The following is a 14,699-nucleotide window of genomic DNA, read 5'->3' as shown; positions in this document are numbered from 1 at the left end:
AGTTACTTAAATGGCAGAATACTGGGAAGTATTAAATGTATTTTTACCTGTCCTGTAATATAGTTTATTAAGTGGAAACAGGGTATTAACACCATATGACCAAATAGCTCTCTTTGGGCCACAGCTATTGTAGCACGTGAAGCATCTGCTAGTGACAGGATTTCACAGTAATGGAGTTTTATTGTGTGTACATTTGATATTTTCTTCTACTTTTGACTTGGTGGCATACTGCCTTGTTTCATGACTCTATTTCTGCTGCTGCTACCTTCTTTCAGTTCTATGGTTTTCCCTTGCTCTCTTAGTGGGAGACTCTGATTGCTTCTGATAATCTGAGGAAGTGTTTGTCCCTTTTCCTTTCAAGGCAGTTACTAAATAGTTCTAATTGCCTTATTTCTCTTTAGTATCTAAACTTTGGGATTACACTACAGACCAAGTCTAAATTCCAGAGGGTGGCATTCTAGTCATATCTAGTGTGCTGGGGTAGAGTTTTGCCCACATGACATGTCAGGGTAGGTATCAAAGCCTTCTATGGTGTGGGGAGGAGAAATTGCTACAGAGTGCTCTCTGCTCAGTCCTCTCTGATAATAGAAAGGAAAAGGAGCAGGTGCCGCTGGGGATTTTGCAGATCTTCACTGTGAGACCTGTAATTGGTTACGGCTTTGTTAGAAGAGATTAACTCTAATGCAGGGGTAGGCAGCCTATGGCTCGCGTGCCAAAGATGACACACGAGTTGATTTTTCAGTGGCACTCACACTGCCCGGGTCCTGGCCACTGGTCTGGTGGGCTCTGCATGTTAATTTAATTTTAAATGAAACTTCTTAAACATTTAAAAAACCTTATTTACTTTATATACAACAATAGTTCAGTTAATATATTATAGACTTATAGAAAGAGACCTTCTAAAAACATTAAAATGTGTTACTGGCACGTGAAACCTTAAATTAGAGTGAATAAATGAAGACTCAGCACACCACTTCCGAAAGGTTGCCGACACCTGCTCTAGTGCATTCTTCTCTCTCCAGTAGAAGTGTTTAGTGTGAAAAGTGACCAGGATGGCAAGGACTGCAAAGAGCTTTTGTACAAAAAAGCATACAACCCCACTACCAGTCTCAAAAGAAGAGAGAGAGGGGTAAAAGGAATCTGTAGCAAAAGGTCCCAGAGTGATGGTGAACTGAAAAACCATGTTGAGGAAGAGAGAGGATTGAATTGCGTGCTTAGTCTGTAGAGAGACATGGTGGGTGAGGTAATCTTTTATTGGGTCAATTTCTGTTGGGGGGGGGGAGAGACAAGCTTATGCTCTGCTCTTCTTCAGGTCTGGGAAGGAGAGTCACAGCTGAATACAAGATGGAACAGATTGTTTAGCATAACTAGTTAATACATTTCAAGGGATCATTTAAGGTGAAGTGACCTGTTAACTCCCCTCCAGTAATGGAGGGGTGAGAGAAGAGAAAGGAGAGGTTGTTAGTGGGTTATAGATTGGATTTGTAGTTTATATCAATGTCTCTGTTCAGTCCATGAGTTTTAGACTATGTCTACACTACAGACCTTACAGCGGCACAACTGTACTGATGCAGGTGTGCCATTTTAAGGTTTCCTGTGTAGCTGCTCTACGCAGGTATGAAAGAGTTCTCCTAACGTAATTAAACCACCGCCAATGAGCAGCAGTAGCTATGTTGTGGGAGAGCATCCCACCCACATAATGCTGTCCAGACCAGCACTTTTGTTGGTCGGTGTGTAGGATTGTTTTTTTTTTTTTACCATACCCCTGACCAATGTATGTTTTACCAATGAAAGTACTAGTGTAGCCAAAGTCTAAGGCTTTGGCTACACTACTCAACTTTTAGTGACATGGCTGTGTCACCACAGCTGTGCCACTAAAAGTTGTGCAGTGTAGATGCTGTTTGTCAGCTCTTCTGCTGACAACACACTGTTTACACGGGTTCTTGTCACAGCAAAACCTTTGTCTTTCAGGGGCAGGAGGGTGTTTAAATACCTCTGACAGACAAAAGTTAAGTCTTCAAGGCTGGGTCTATGCTAGCAATTTTCTAGCTGCCTTGCCCCCCAAACCCTGTGACTGGAGGGGGATTAATAGGCCACTTAATGGTCTTTTGTTTAGCATAACTAGTCAACACCTGTTTCAGTTGGTTTCATCTTGTTTTTAGCTGAAACACTGAGTACATTTCCAGGACCTGAAGAAAAGTTCTGTGTAAGCTTGAAAGCTTCTCTCTCTCAACAACAGAAGTTGGTCCAATAACCTTGTCTTACTGGTATCCTGGGACCAACACAGCTACAAAATTTAGTCTTTGCAATATTTTCAACTTTGTTTTCGAGTAATATCAAATGTAAAATTGTCAAAACATGTTGTTTTCCGCTGATATGTTCTTTTGTCTAAACAATTAGTAACAAACAATCTAGTTTTTCTGCTTATCCTGTTTGCTTGTCTTCTGCAATTCAGCTGGACAGTGAAAAGATTAGTCAGTTTCACACTTGTTTCTGTGAGTTTGACTCTTGATTCTCATGTTAACACAGTGCTGTAGTATTGGGTTGCACACTCTGTAAGGGATGTTTCACTCAAAACTAAATCGTCTAGGTTTTACAAAATCTCAAAAATCAAACTTAATGCTACAAAAACTTTGCCATAAACTACCTCACATGTCAGATATTATGGCAATTGGGAAGAGGGCATGTTAAAAACCTATATGGAATGCAACTTGTAAATGTAGGCATGAAACAACATCCCAAAACCAGTTCATCAAGCTACCATGTTCTCCTCACTCAGAAGTGAGGAATACTTTGTAAATTTTTATTTAATGGATCCCCAAGAAGTGCAGAAAATAAAAAACAGTAATCAGATCATTTAACTTTATTGCTGTAAATGTTAACTATCTTTCCCCACTCTTTTTGTCACCCTCTTCTTGCAAAACACGCAAAATTTAATTAAGCTCTTCTGTGCAGAGACTGATCTATTCATATGTTTCTGTAAAGCAGCTAACACATTTGGGTGCTGTGAAAATTGAATGATGTTCTGACATGGTATTAAAACAAAACAAAACAAAAACCTAAATGTTAACAGGCTTTTCTTCTGCATTAAGATAATAATTGTTTTAAACTCTCAGCAGGAGTAGTGGAGTTATTGAAATACATTAATTTAAAATTAGAATCTGGCTCACTGTGGAGATGGATGAGTGGTATAGAAGGCTGGAATTTTATGGTTAAAAATGTTGCATAACATTGACTAGATTAGAATTTGTTTATTTTTAGTTTAAAAATAGAGTAGTGTAACTATTGTATAGTAGTTTCACTTCATTGCGTGACAAAAATGCAATAATTTTCATAAGAACAATTGCTTATAACTAAACTTAATTGTTGGATAAGGTTAAAAAAAAGTGTTGGTCTCCTTAATGCAGCCCAGATCTGTAAGTCACTGAGTTACCCTTTTGCCTTAGCAAAGGTGAACTTTGTTGGAGATTAAACTGTTTCAATTCCTTGCCACACCAAGGAATTGTAGCGGCAGCTCCTGCTCTTCTGGCCAAGAGGATCCATTGTTCACAGGCTCATAGAGTGCTATTCCCTATGTCCCTCAAGTGATGGATAAATATAATGTTTTTTTTTTTTTTGCTTCCCCTTATATTTTCCAAAATCCAGTATCTGTCTCAGGAAGATTTCCTGAGGGTGCAGATTAGTAAATCCAAATTCCTTTGTCTAAGGTAGATTTGATTTATGCTCTGCTTTCAGAACATATTTTCAACACACACACACACACACACACACACACACACACACACACACACACACACACACACACACACACACACACACACACACACACACACACACGTAGAACCTCAGAGTTAAGAACTGACCAGTCAACACTTCATTTGGAACTGGAAGTATGCAATCAGGTAGCAACAGAGACGGAAAAAAAGCAAGCACAATACTGTGTTAAATGTAAATTACTTTAAAAAAAAAAAAAAGGCAGCATTTTTTTTCCTGTGTGGTAAAGTTTCAATGTTGTATTAAGTCGGTGTTCAGCTGTAAACTTTTGAAAGAGAAACTAACGTTTTGTTCAGATTACGAACATTTCAGAGTTATGGACAGTGTTTGTAACTCTGAGGTTCTACTATATACAGCTTGCACATACAACACACATTGGTATTTCTGACCAGCATGTCCCCAGTTTATATATGATGTGTTACATTTTGGATACATATTAAGACAACACTGTCTTGGGGGTAGTGGCTGCGTCAGGCCTGATAGTGAGTTGCAGTATAGTGGGCCCTCTGCCATTGGGCACTGAAGGGTTCTTAGGGTCACAAAAAATGCCCTTTAAATAGAAGGGGGAGAAAGACCGAAAGTGCTATTAAACAACAATCTGATGGTCATGTCCCAGATTTTTAACTTCTTCCCCATTCTTCTAGGTATGTGTGGAGTTTGATGGTGAGTCATGGGAGAAAAGAAGATGGATCGAGGTCTACAACCATAAAATGAGAGGATTTCTAGTAGAGCAAAAATTGGTACTTGGTGAACGAAAGTCTCAAGCCAACTCTACAGATACAGTTCAGTGGCCTGCAATGGCAAGTATACAAATTGGTCTGAACAACTTCTCTTCAGTATTTGATCCATGAAGGCAGCATTTCCTAGTTCCTGGTTTGGTAGGCTTCAGAATTTAAGTTTTTTAATGTGATCAGTAGTCCAACAAAATTAGAATTTACTGTTTTAAAAAACTCTAATCTAAATATGTAAGACACATTTATTAAAACAAGACAAAATCCAGCTTCACCAAAATGGTTGAATGCTTTTTTGTGTATATGTTGAACTCTTTATGCACCCATGTGGGAAATCTGAAATTGTACTAAATTTCAGCTCTGTGGCCGTGGGTTGGCAGCATCCCTAAACATTTGAGAGCAGTATTTTCCATTCTTGTGTTGAAGTGATGCCTTGTACTTCCCATAGTGGGACTCTGACTGTTGCCAGGACAGTGTTTTGGAGAGGGAGAGATGCTTCAAATCCTTTTCCCTTCTCTAATTTCCCACGTGTACTACTTCTGAAGGGTTTGTGGTAAGAGATGGAAAGATGATCAGGCATTGAAGATACGTGTTGCTTCAGGCCTTTGTCTTCTGTCCTAAATTTCTCACTTTTCTGTCCCCGTGGCTCAGTGCTCTGTACATTTTCAATTCCTGTTCCCATGTGATAGTTGCCTGCTTTGGGTCATTTTGTGAGGATTGAACCCTGGATCTCATGCACTCAAAGGCATGAGTTTTATTTAACTGCTTGAGCCAAAGGACATAAATCCTCCTTAGGTAGCAGCTGTAGCAGATTGATTAGTGACTGGTCAACGTAAAGTATTAGAGATTGTGAAAGTTCATTTTTCTGGTAATATACATTTAGTTACCAAGTACAGATTTATTTTACTTTTTAAATTCTTTTACTGCCGTGATATACAAGTGTATGGAAAACTGAATATATCATCCAGTTTTCAATCTGTAGTGACGTATGGTGAAGAGGAGTTCAATAACCTGTACTGTTGGTATACTAGTGAAAAGTACTAGTGTCATTGGATTAATTTGTCAAACTTTAGGAGTTGTGTGTCCTGGAGTCCTTTGACTTCCTTAAAAGGTAATGAGATGGAAGAGATGATTGACTATTTTTACTGATACAGCTGCAGTATAGAACATTGTTATACAAATCAGAATAAATTACTAGTCTATTTGCAGCATTAAGTTCTTATGCAGCCAAACAACCCAGGAGTTTGGTTTTGGTTATGCAAATTAATTCAGCTTTTTTTAGCTCCATTTTGATTAGACTGCTGAGATTAGCATTATTTATTTAAAAATCTGCTTGTATATAAATTGGAAATACAGTCATACAGTACTGGGGAAGTCTGCTTTTCACTTTTCTTGAATTCTTGGATTAATGTCAAGATAAATACTACAGATACATTAAATAGTGGTACTGGAAATAATCTAAATTCTTAAACTTTTTGGACTACATAGCATCAAATGGGAAGTACAGCCCTTGCATGTATCTGAAAACATTGTATAGCTTGGACACTTATTTATTCAGTAAATACATTTAGGTATAGAGTCTTTTCTGTTATGTATTTTAGGTACGCAGTATAAAAAAATAAGTCACTTAAAAAAGGAATGCTGTAGTGTTTTAAGGCACACTACTAAAATCTGCCTTGCAGGACTGTTGGTTAATACTTGTAAACAACTTTGATCATGAAAAGTGTTCAATAAATAGTAAGTAATTGTATATTTAAAAATGATAGGACAGACTTCATCTAAATTTAAATTTACTCTTAAATTCACAATTTAGTTCTGGAAACTTATGGTACCTACAGTATCATCTTTGTTCCATGGCATTAAGCTTACAAACATCATTCTCAAATCTCTGCTAACATCAGTGTCAGTGAACTGCAAACATCATTCTTGGATGTGTTCTGATGTCCAAACAAGGAAATAAAAATGCCATTGTGACAGGATACTAGTTGTAGCACCCTAATCACTGAGGTTGCTGCAGTGTTAGGAAGATTGCAAGCTTATATGAAATCAATTAACTGGTTTCTGTTGGGCTAACTGACACCTAGGGGTAATTGGCTCAATAATTGGGAGGAAGTATATAGATTTGGGAGGAACAGGAAGTACTTTGGGGCTCGGAGAATGAGTTTGGGCAGCGGGGGTCGGATCGTCTCCTCTCCTCTCCTCCTGCTGTATGCCTATGAGTCCTTCTGTTATGCTTTGAAATTGAAGATTAAAAAGCACCTGTGGTAAAAGGGAAACAGCCTGTCAAGGTTTTTTCCCCCCACTTTGAACTTTAGAGTACAAATGTGGGGGACCTGCGTGTACCTTTCTAAGCTTAATTCCTAGCTTAAATATGGTACGCTGCCACCAGCCAGAAGTTAGCGTCTGGCACACTTTCTGTTCTCTCAAAACCTTCCCTGGGGAACCCAAGACCCAAACCCCTTGGGTCTTAAAACAAGGAGAAATTAACCATCCCCCTCCTTTTCCCCCCAGACTCACCCCTCCCTGGGTTGCCTTGAGAGGCTTACACAGATCCAAACTCCTTGGATCTTAAAACAAAGAGGAATTAACCATCCCCCCTCCTTTCCCCCCACCAATCCCTGGTGAGTTCCGACTCAATCCCTTGGATTTTAAAACAAGGAAAAATCAATCAGGTTCTTAAAAAGAGAGCTTTTAATTAAAGAAAGAAAAGGTAAAAATTATCTCTGTAAAATCAGGATGGAAAATGCTTTACAAGGTACTCAGATTCATATAAACTAGAGGGACCACCCCACCTTAGCCTTAGATTCAAAGTTACAGCAAACAGAGGTAAAATCCTTCCAGCAAAAAAAGCCACCGTTTACAAGTTGAGGAAACAAACATAAGACTAATCCGCCTTGCCTGGCTATTACTTACTATTTTGAAACGTGAAAGACTGATTCAGAAAGATTGGGAAAGCCTGGAATGATGTCCCGTCTCTCTCAGTCCCGAGAGCGAACAACCAACAAAACAAAAAGCACAAACAAAGACTTCCCTTCACCAAGATTTGAAAGTATCTTGTCCCCCTATTGGTCCTCTGGTCAGGTGTCAGCCAGGTTCACTAAGCTTCTTAACCCTTTACAGGTAAAAGAGACATTAAACCTTAACTATCTGTTTGTGACACAGCCCTTCTGTGTTCTTGGATAGGAGACCAGAAGAACGGGATAGGCAACTATGTATGGCGGATGTAAAGGATGCCATATGGCAGCCATGTTAGTTCCATCTTTATTCAAAATACAGGGGCAAAACACATACCAAATGAAAAAGGACAATAAGCAGGAAAAGTACTATGTCTAAAATGCTTGCTCCTGTCTTTCAGGTTTACAAATCCTTATTGGACAAGGCTGGTCTAGGATCCATGGTTTCTGTACGTTTTCTTGGTGAAGAGAGATGTGTGTTTCTTTCTAAAGACCTTTTGAAGCCTATTCAGGTAATTTTATTCAGAATATCTTGCATACCATTGGCCATGTTTTGTCTAATGTTCACTGCTGAAACATTTAAGTGAAAATTTGAAGCATGTCCACATTGTTATAGCTCATGAAAATCTGTACTTGATACTGTGCATTGTGTTAAAAACCTGATGATGGTAGCTCAGCATGTAACCATATAAGATAGCTTGGTGTAGGAATAGCATTAGGCTTCTAGCTTTTCAGGTTGATGAACCTTTTAATTCCAAAATGGAAACAAAAAAAATATTTTTGAAAAAACAAATTTTTGATAACATGCAAATTAAATTGTGCCTGGAGGGCTTATGGTAAGCAGAGAGCCTGGGAGTGTTGGCTCTCAGTGTAGCTGGGGCTTCAGGGTCCTGATTCTCCTTCAGCTCTGAGAGTACTTGCTGAGTGGTGGAGATTGGGAGCTGGGGCTTTTGACTCGCTGTCAACCTCCCAAGCAAGCTGACAGGAAACGGCAGGTTTCTATCAGAGCTTTGTTCAAAGTCTGTCTGTTTCAGAAACATCTTGAGGAATCTTCGTTCTCTGATGAGCTCTGCTTTTAATCTGGCAGAATGTACTTGAGTTGGCTTTTGTGCAGAACATAACTATAACAGAGTGCCATGGAATTTTTAATAGATGCTTTGGAACGATATTTCAGATCTCATCAATACCACCATAAAATAACTGCTGGGCTGATACGCTGGCTTGATGATGAGTGCATCTAAATTAGGAGGTAGTTCAGAGTGTAAAAAGATGGGAGTCGTTGGTTATCTCTGGGTTGCTAGGCAAGATGATAAACTCCCATTACACTTCGAGTATAACTGTAAAACAGCAATAATCTGTTAGCATTTAGCTACTCCAGGCCTTCCTGATCTTTATTTCGGGTACTATGCCCTCGCTGCTTCACTTTTGTTTGGTTTTTGCATTTTGTTTTAGATATAATTGTAAAATGTTTGAGGGCAGGAATTGTCTCTCTCTGGGTTTTGTACAGCACTTAGCATAATAGAAAATTGATCCTGACTTGGGCCTTTGGATGCTCACACTACAAGTACTAATGGAAGTTTTACTAATTCTTATTAATTTGAAATACTGGTTTATTTTCTGTTCTGTTCCGCACAAATGGCAAACCAAATTCTTAAACACAACAGAACCATTTGTTCATATAAAGCTTCACAGTATAATCTCTTGCTGTTGAACATGCTGCTGTTGGCAAAGCTTTTTTTTTTTTTAATTAAACATTTAGTTCTCTTGGCAACTATTTATTGTGAATGCTTTCATCCTAACAGGATGTGGACAGTCTGAGACTCTCTCTTATGGATGATCAGAATGTTAATGAAGAAATTCAAGTTTTGATTATGAAACATCTAGATGAAAACCACTTGCTGCAAGGTATGAGAATGCCATCTATTGGAAGGATACTGGAGGTCACTGCACTGGTGATACTTACAGTATCACCTGTTAACAAAAATCCCTTTTTGCTTTTTCTCCCCAATAGTCTTTCCTTGCATAGAAGAATGTTGAGTAGTCTACTAGTCTCATCACCTCTCCCAAAACAATTTTATAGATTTGCTGTCCACCATCCATAATGCTCCCAAATGAGCAGAATTAGAAACTAGGACTCCTAAAAAAAATGTCTGGCTAACATCAGGCATCTAACAAGTTACCTGATTTTCAGTGGTGCGGAGCACTCAGCAGTTCCCATCGAATTTGATGGGGAGCTGCTGACTGCTCAGTATGTCTGAAAATCTGATGCCTTATTTAGGTGCCTGACTTTAGCCAGCCACCTTTTTTCTTTTTAAAAAAACAAAGCTTTAACCTTGGCTATTCTGTAGCTCAAGAGAAAGGCGTTGGAGACTTCTTCTGGTCAAGTTAAAATTTATTTACAGTTCGTGAGCTGCACCATAATCTCTTATTTGGCTTCCTATAAGTGTTGTAACAAAAAGTTTTGTGTCCAGTGGAAATTGATCTACTTCTGGGTAGGAAATTAGTATAGTGAAGTAATTAACTTGACAGTTCTTGAAAGAGTGGCAGTGAAAGCGAGGAAGAACTCCACAAATCGGACAGTGAGGGCTCAAGCTTCAGGTCCAACTGAGCTGTACTTGCTGTTTTTTTCGACTCCTGAATTCTGAGGTCATCATGGGTCCCCAGTGTGTATTACAGCAGCAGAAAGGCCCCAGTAAGCTGTTCCAGCAAAAGGAATAACCAGAATGTGGAGGTATTCTGGCCACACTCCTTTTTCCCAGCCATGTCAGGGGTCAAGAGAGAGGCACATAAAAACCTACATTGTTACTTTGCTTGTTGTCTTCCAGTGCTATTTACTTATTTTCTGGTGCATAGTGCTACTGGCTAGTTAGTGTTGATATGTGGATATGTAATGAAAGTTACCATAATGTGTGTGTCCCCACATTCCCACTCTCTGAAGTATGTTATGTTTGGTTTTTTTAAAGGTGGTAAGAATGTAATTGGCTCAAAAGTAAGGATTTATAGCTTGGATCCATCTACCCAATGGTTCACAGCAACTGTTGTAAATGGTAATCCAACTACACGGACTCTGGAAGTCAACTGTGAGGAGGTAAAGAAGCAACTGAGGCAACATGGGTAGATAAAAAGAATTAAAACACCTTCCTTGTATCTAGGTAATTCTATCCTTGCTTTTCCATAGTAGGGTTAACCAGCTGGAATAATACCTTGCATTTTGTCATGCTTCATTCCAAAGGATCCTAGAGCACTTTATACTGCATGCACAGTGCCACTGATGTGTGTGGAAGGATAGCAAATGGCTCACTGCACAATAGTGAGAGAGCAGAGGTTTGGGATTTTCTCTTTTGGCCCAACAATTGGGGAAACCCCTATTCTACCATCTCTAGCTGTACAGAGTTTGCAGCACCTTGTCTTGGAGACTGCCTTATGAAAATGCATGCATACAATTTATCTAACTTGGAATGGAGGATTGAGTCATCCTTGTTAAGATTTTAACTTGAAGTTCCACAGAGTCGAGGTTTTTCAGACAAGAAGCTTACTCTTGCTCCATAGTTAGAGTATCATACTTCTGTTTTTGTTTTTTAAAACTGCTTTATTAGTCTCCCTTGAGGTATGAAAATAGTAAATATCTAATCTAAAACTTTTTACACAAATTCTTTTTTAAAAAAGCTTACTCCATTTTCCCTTAAGATTCCAGCTTTAAAAACTCTTGATCCAGAACTGATTCATGTTGAAATCCTACATGACAGTCATGAAAAGTGCGGTAAGATTTTTTTTTTTAAAATTTATTGGCCTTTTGCTGTTTGAAGTAATTTTCTATGGTGGAAACTAATTTAGTCACTTTCAATGTTTCAGGCAAATCTAAGAGAAATGAGGGTCTGAAAAGAAAATCATCTGATGATAAAGGAAATGTTGATGCCAAACATACAAAATCCTGCTCTGAGGTAACTAGGCTTATTTTCACTATTGTAACAGTATTTGTCATTGAGCTGTTAAGGAGGAGTACTACATAGCCTTAATTTACTGACACACTATGCTATGTCTAAGCTTAGAATGCTACAGCAGCACTGCTGCAGCTATGCTGCTGTAGCGCTTCAGTTTAGACACTTACTATAGCAACAGAGGGGTTGCTTCTGTCACTGTAGGTAATTCACCTCCCTGAGAGACGGTAGCTAGGTTGACAGAAGAATTTTTCCATCATCCTACCGTTGTCTATGCTGGGAGTTAGGTTGACTTAACTGTCTCAGAGGTTCAGATTTTTCGCACTCAAGTGGTGTAGCTATGTTGCTCTAACTTTTCAGAGTAGAGCAGCCTCACATTCACACTTTTGTGCTTGCCCAGACATGGGTATAGTGTACACTACTAGAAGACAGAGAACAATATAATTGAGCCTTTGGGTGAGATCACTTTCTCATTTGTAAATGGAGTTTGTCTACTCCCAATCTTGTGCGTGTCTTTTTCCAGTGTGCAGACTTTTTTCTTGCTGGCTATATAGAGAGAGTTAAAGATCAGGGTTTCTCTAGCTTAGAAAAATATCTAGGAAAAGAGGAGAATTCAGTGGTAACTTTATCCTGTAATTTACCTGCCTGACTGCTCAGAGATTTTTTTGCTACCAGACAGGAGTGCACCAGTCTTGCAGAGCTATTGTATATTGTTTTTCTGCAAAGGGAGAATCTGGCCGCTTTTCTGATATTTTCAAGTTTTTCTGAGCCAAGTGCATTTGAGTGGTCCGCTAAGATCCAAGAAAGCTGTCTCGAAGGCCAAAGGTCTGGGTGATTTGGATATGAAAAATAATGTTGTAGCTAGAGAACAGCCCTTCAAATGACCATGTGATTAGCCCCATCAGATCTAGTTGTTTTTTGTGGAGGAGGGAGGGGCCTTCTGGGAGATCTCGGGGTTATCTCTGTGCCATCTTGCTTATGTACATAGTCCTGTTACTGTAGCCATGTGGTCAGTCCTTTGTCAAGCCAGCTACATAGGTCCATTTCATGATCAGGCACTCTTAGTAGATTTCTAAAGTACAGTAGTGATATCAGAGTTCTGGGGTAGCTAATCTGGGTTCCTATAAGGCAGGGGTAGTCAATTATTTTTTGTCAAGGTATAGTGAAGGTCCAGACTCCTGAGAGACACTTTTTTCACACTGCAATAATAAGTAGTAAATAAAAAAATCGTGCAGTCTGGTTAAAAGCAGCTGGTGGTTCGAATTTGTCCAGCACTCTGCCTATTGACTGCCCCTGCTATAAGATGTCCATCATTATCTGAGCACCTCCCCAAAAGCATGCAAGCTGATATTTCTTTTCTTTCCAGTCAGCAATAACTGAACTGTTTCTTTTTTAAATGTGGGGGTGGTGGAAGTATAGATCAAGGAACTGGGTTTTGTATGTAGCGCCCCTTTCCACCTGATTACCTCCTTTAATGGCAGCACGCTTACAGGTTCTGATGGACAGGTCTGGGTTCTTTTGGATCCTGCTACCCACTCAGCAGGGTGAATCTTTTTTTCTTTTTTTGTTATGAAATTATTTGGCGGTGCCTCCATCCCCCTCGCTCCTTCCTGGCAGGGTCACCAGGGCAGCTGGGGCGGAAAATTCTAACTACAGGGGAATCCACACTTACTTGCCAGATAGTTGGAGACTTCCAAGAAATAACACAACACATAAAAATATATTCAACACAAAAATTATATTAAACAGGCAACAAATACAACATAACAGGGTGAAACACTATTTTTAGGGTCACTGGTGCCCACACTGAAAATACCCGACTTGATGTAACAAGTGTAAAATTAGTGTCCTGTTGGTATGTGTACTTTGCTGGGGCCCTTGATGACCTATAAAAATCTCTGCACGGGTTTAGCAGTGCGGCTGACTGGGTTCAGTACAGTCCAAAGGACTGACAAGTGGGAGGAGGTGGTGAATCCCTCCCCAGGTGTAATAAACAGCAGGTTATAAAATCCTCAAACCCTTACTCCCTGGCTTGAGGACACAGTTCAGGGAGTAAGGGGTCCCTAAAACAAATTCCCTGACTGACTGACTGACTAAAAGCTGGTGCATTCACGAACTCCATGCATGACCTTCAGGTTTGAAGATGACGCTGGACTCCTCAGTCACTGCAGAGTGGCTGCTGTCTGCTGACAGTGATCCTCCTCAGGCGGGAATCAGGCTGCGTTGGTCCCAGGATTTCCTCTCATCACAAAGGGGTGCAGGGCTCAAGTTGTAGGTTATACAACTACCCTAACATCCAAACTGTAGCCTCCTAGCCCAGCCTCCAATCACACACCCAGCAGGCAGCAGCCCTGAACTAGCAGCACTGACCACGTGGGGACTGGTCTCATCAGGGGAGCTGGAGGTGAATCCAGCCTGGCTGGGGAAATTTCTCAGTAAACATAACAATTGGGAATCATCCATGAGGAAGGAAAACCCAGCTGAGGGATCTGTGGCCAGTTCGCAGAGGGAACCCTGCTTGTAGGCCTGGGATTCACCAGCTCCCCGCACAGCCAGTTCAGCCCTTCCCCGGACTGGCTCAAGAAAGACTTCAAAATGGCTTCTCCCCTCGCCTCAACTCCCTGGGAGGGGCATCTCCACTTATTGGTTGCCAGGCAGACTCTGAGTTTGCCTTGGCTCCTCCTCCCTGAGCTGCCAGCAGACAGAGCTGCAGGAATCTATGTAATCTCCTTGGGGGTTATGTGTATTTTGCTCTGACGGTGAGTAAGACTGTCCTGACAACTTCTGGGATTGAGTTTGAGATTCAGGGGCCATTTTCTGAGAGCACATGAGTTTTAGGCTATGTCTACAGTTTTAAAATGCTGCAGCTGCACTGCCGTAATGCTTCAGTGTAGACAGTTGACTACTGTGACAGGAGGGGTTAGCCTGTTGGAGGTAATCCACATCCTTGAGAGGTGATAGCTACATCAATGGAAGAATTCTTCCATTTGAGGTAGTGCTGTCTATGCTGGGGGCTGAGTCAACTTAACTGCGTCTCTCTGGGTGTGACTATTTCACACCCCTGAGAGATGTAGCTGTGACACTGTACATTTTTCATTGTAGACCAGCCCTTAGTATTGAGGATTGACAGCTACATTTGTTTTATTGTAATGTAGCTGTCTTGGGAGATGATGATGATTCCACAGCGTGAGGTGGTAACTTAATTCAGTCCCATGGAAAGTTTTGAAGTTAGCGACACACATCTTGTGGATTTGACCCCATATTCCACAAGGAGCTAGTGGACAGTGCTCTCTGACTTTTGC

At 40.2% G+C, this 14,699-nt stretch overlaps 1 protein-coding gene across 3 annotated transcripts in view; it reads left to right on the top strand.

Annotated features, from left to right (window-relative positions):
- Positions 1 to 14,699, top strand: part of KDM3A (lysine demethylase 3A) — a 56,597-nt gene that overhangs the window by 1,332 nt on the left and 40,566 nt on the right. For all 3 annotated transcript variants that reach the window (XM_030564525.1, XM_030564526.1, XM_030564527.1), the window contains exons 3-8: positions 4,419 to 4,574; positions 7,861 to 7,971; positions 9,262 to 9,364; positions 10,423 to 10,547; positions 11,147 to 11,219; positions 11,312 to 11,400. In XM_030564525.1, coding sequence (XP_030420385.1) covers positions 4,419 to 4,574; positions 7,861 to 7,971; positions 9,262 to 9,364; positions 10,423 to 10,547; positions 11,147 to 11,219; positions 11,312 to 11,400 — 657 coding nt within the window. The remainder of the gene's footprint in view (positions 1 to 4,418; positions 4,575 to 7,860; positions 7,972 to 9,261; positions 9,365 to 10,422; positions 10,548 to 11,146; positions 11,220 to 11,311; positions 11,401 to 14,699) is intronic.

The sequence above is a fragment of the Gopherus evgoodei genome, chromosome 5 (genome assembly GCF_007399415.2).
Source record: "Gopherus evgoodei ecotype Sinaloan lineage chromosome 5, rGopEvg1_v1.p, whole genome shotgun sequence".
Taxonomy (NCBI): Eukaryota; Metazoa; Chordata; order Testudines; family Testudinidae; genus Gopherus; species Gopherus evgoodei.
The sequence above is the reverse complement of the archived record's forward strand: the minus strand, read 5'-3'. Positions and strand labels throughout refer to the sequence as shown.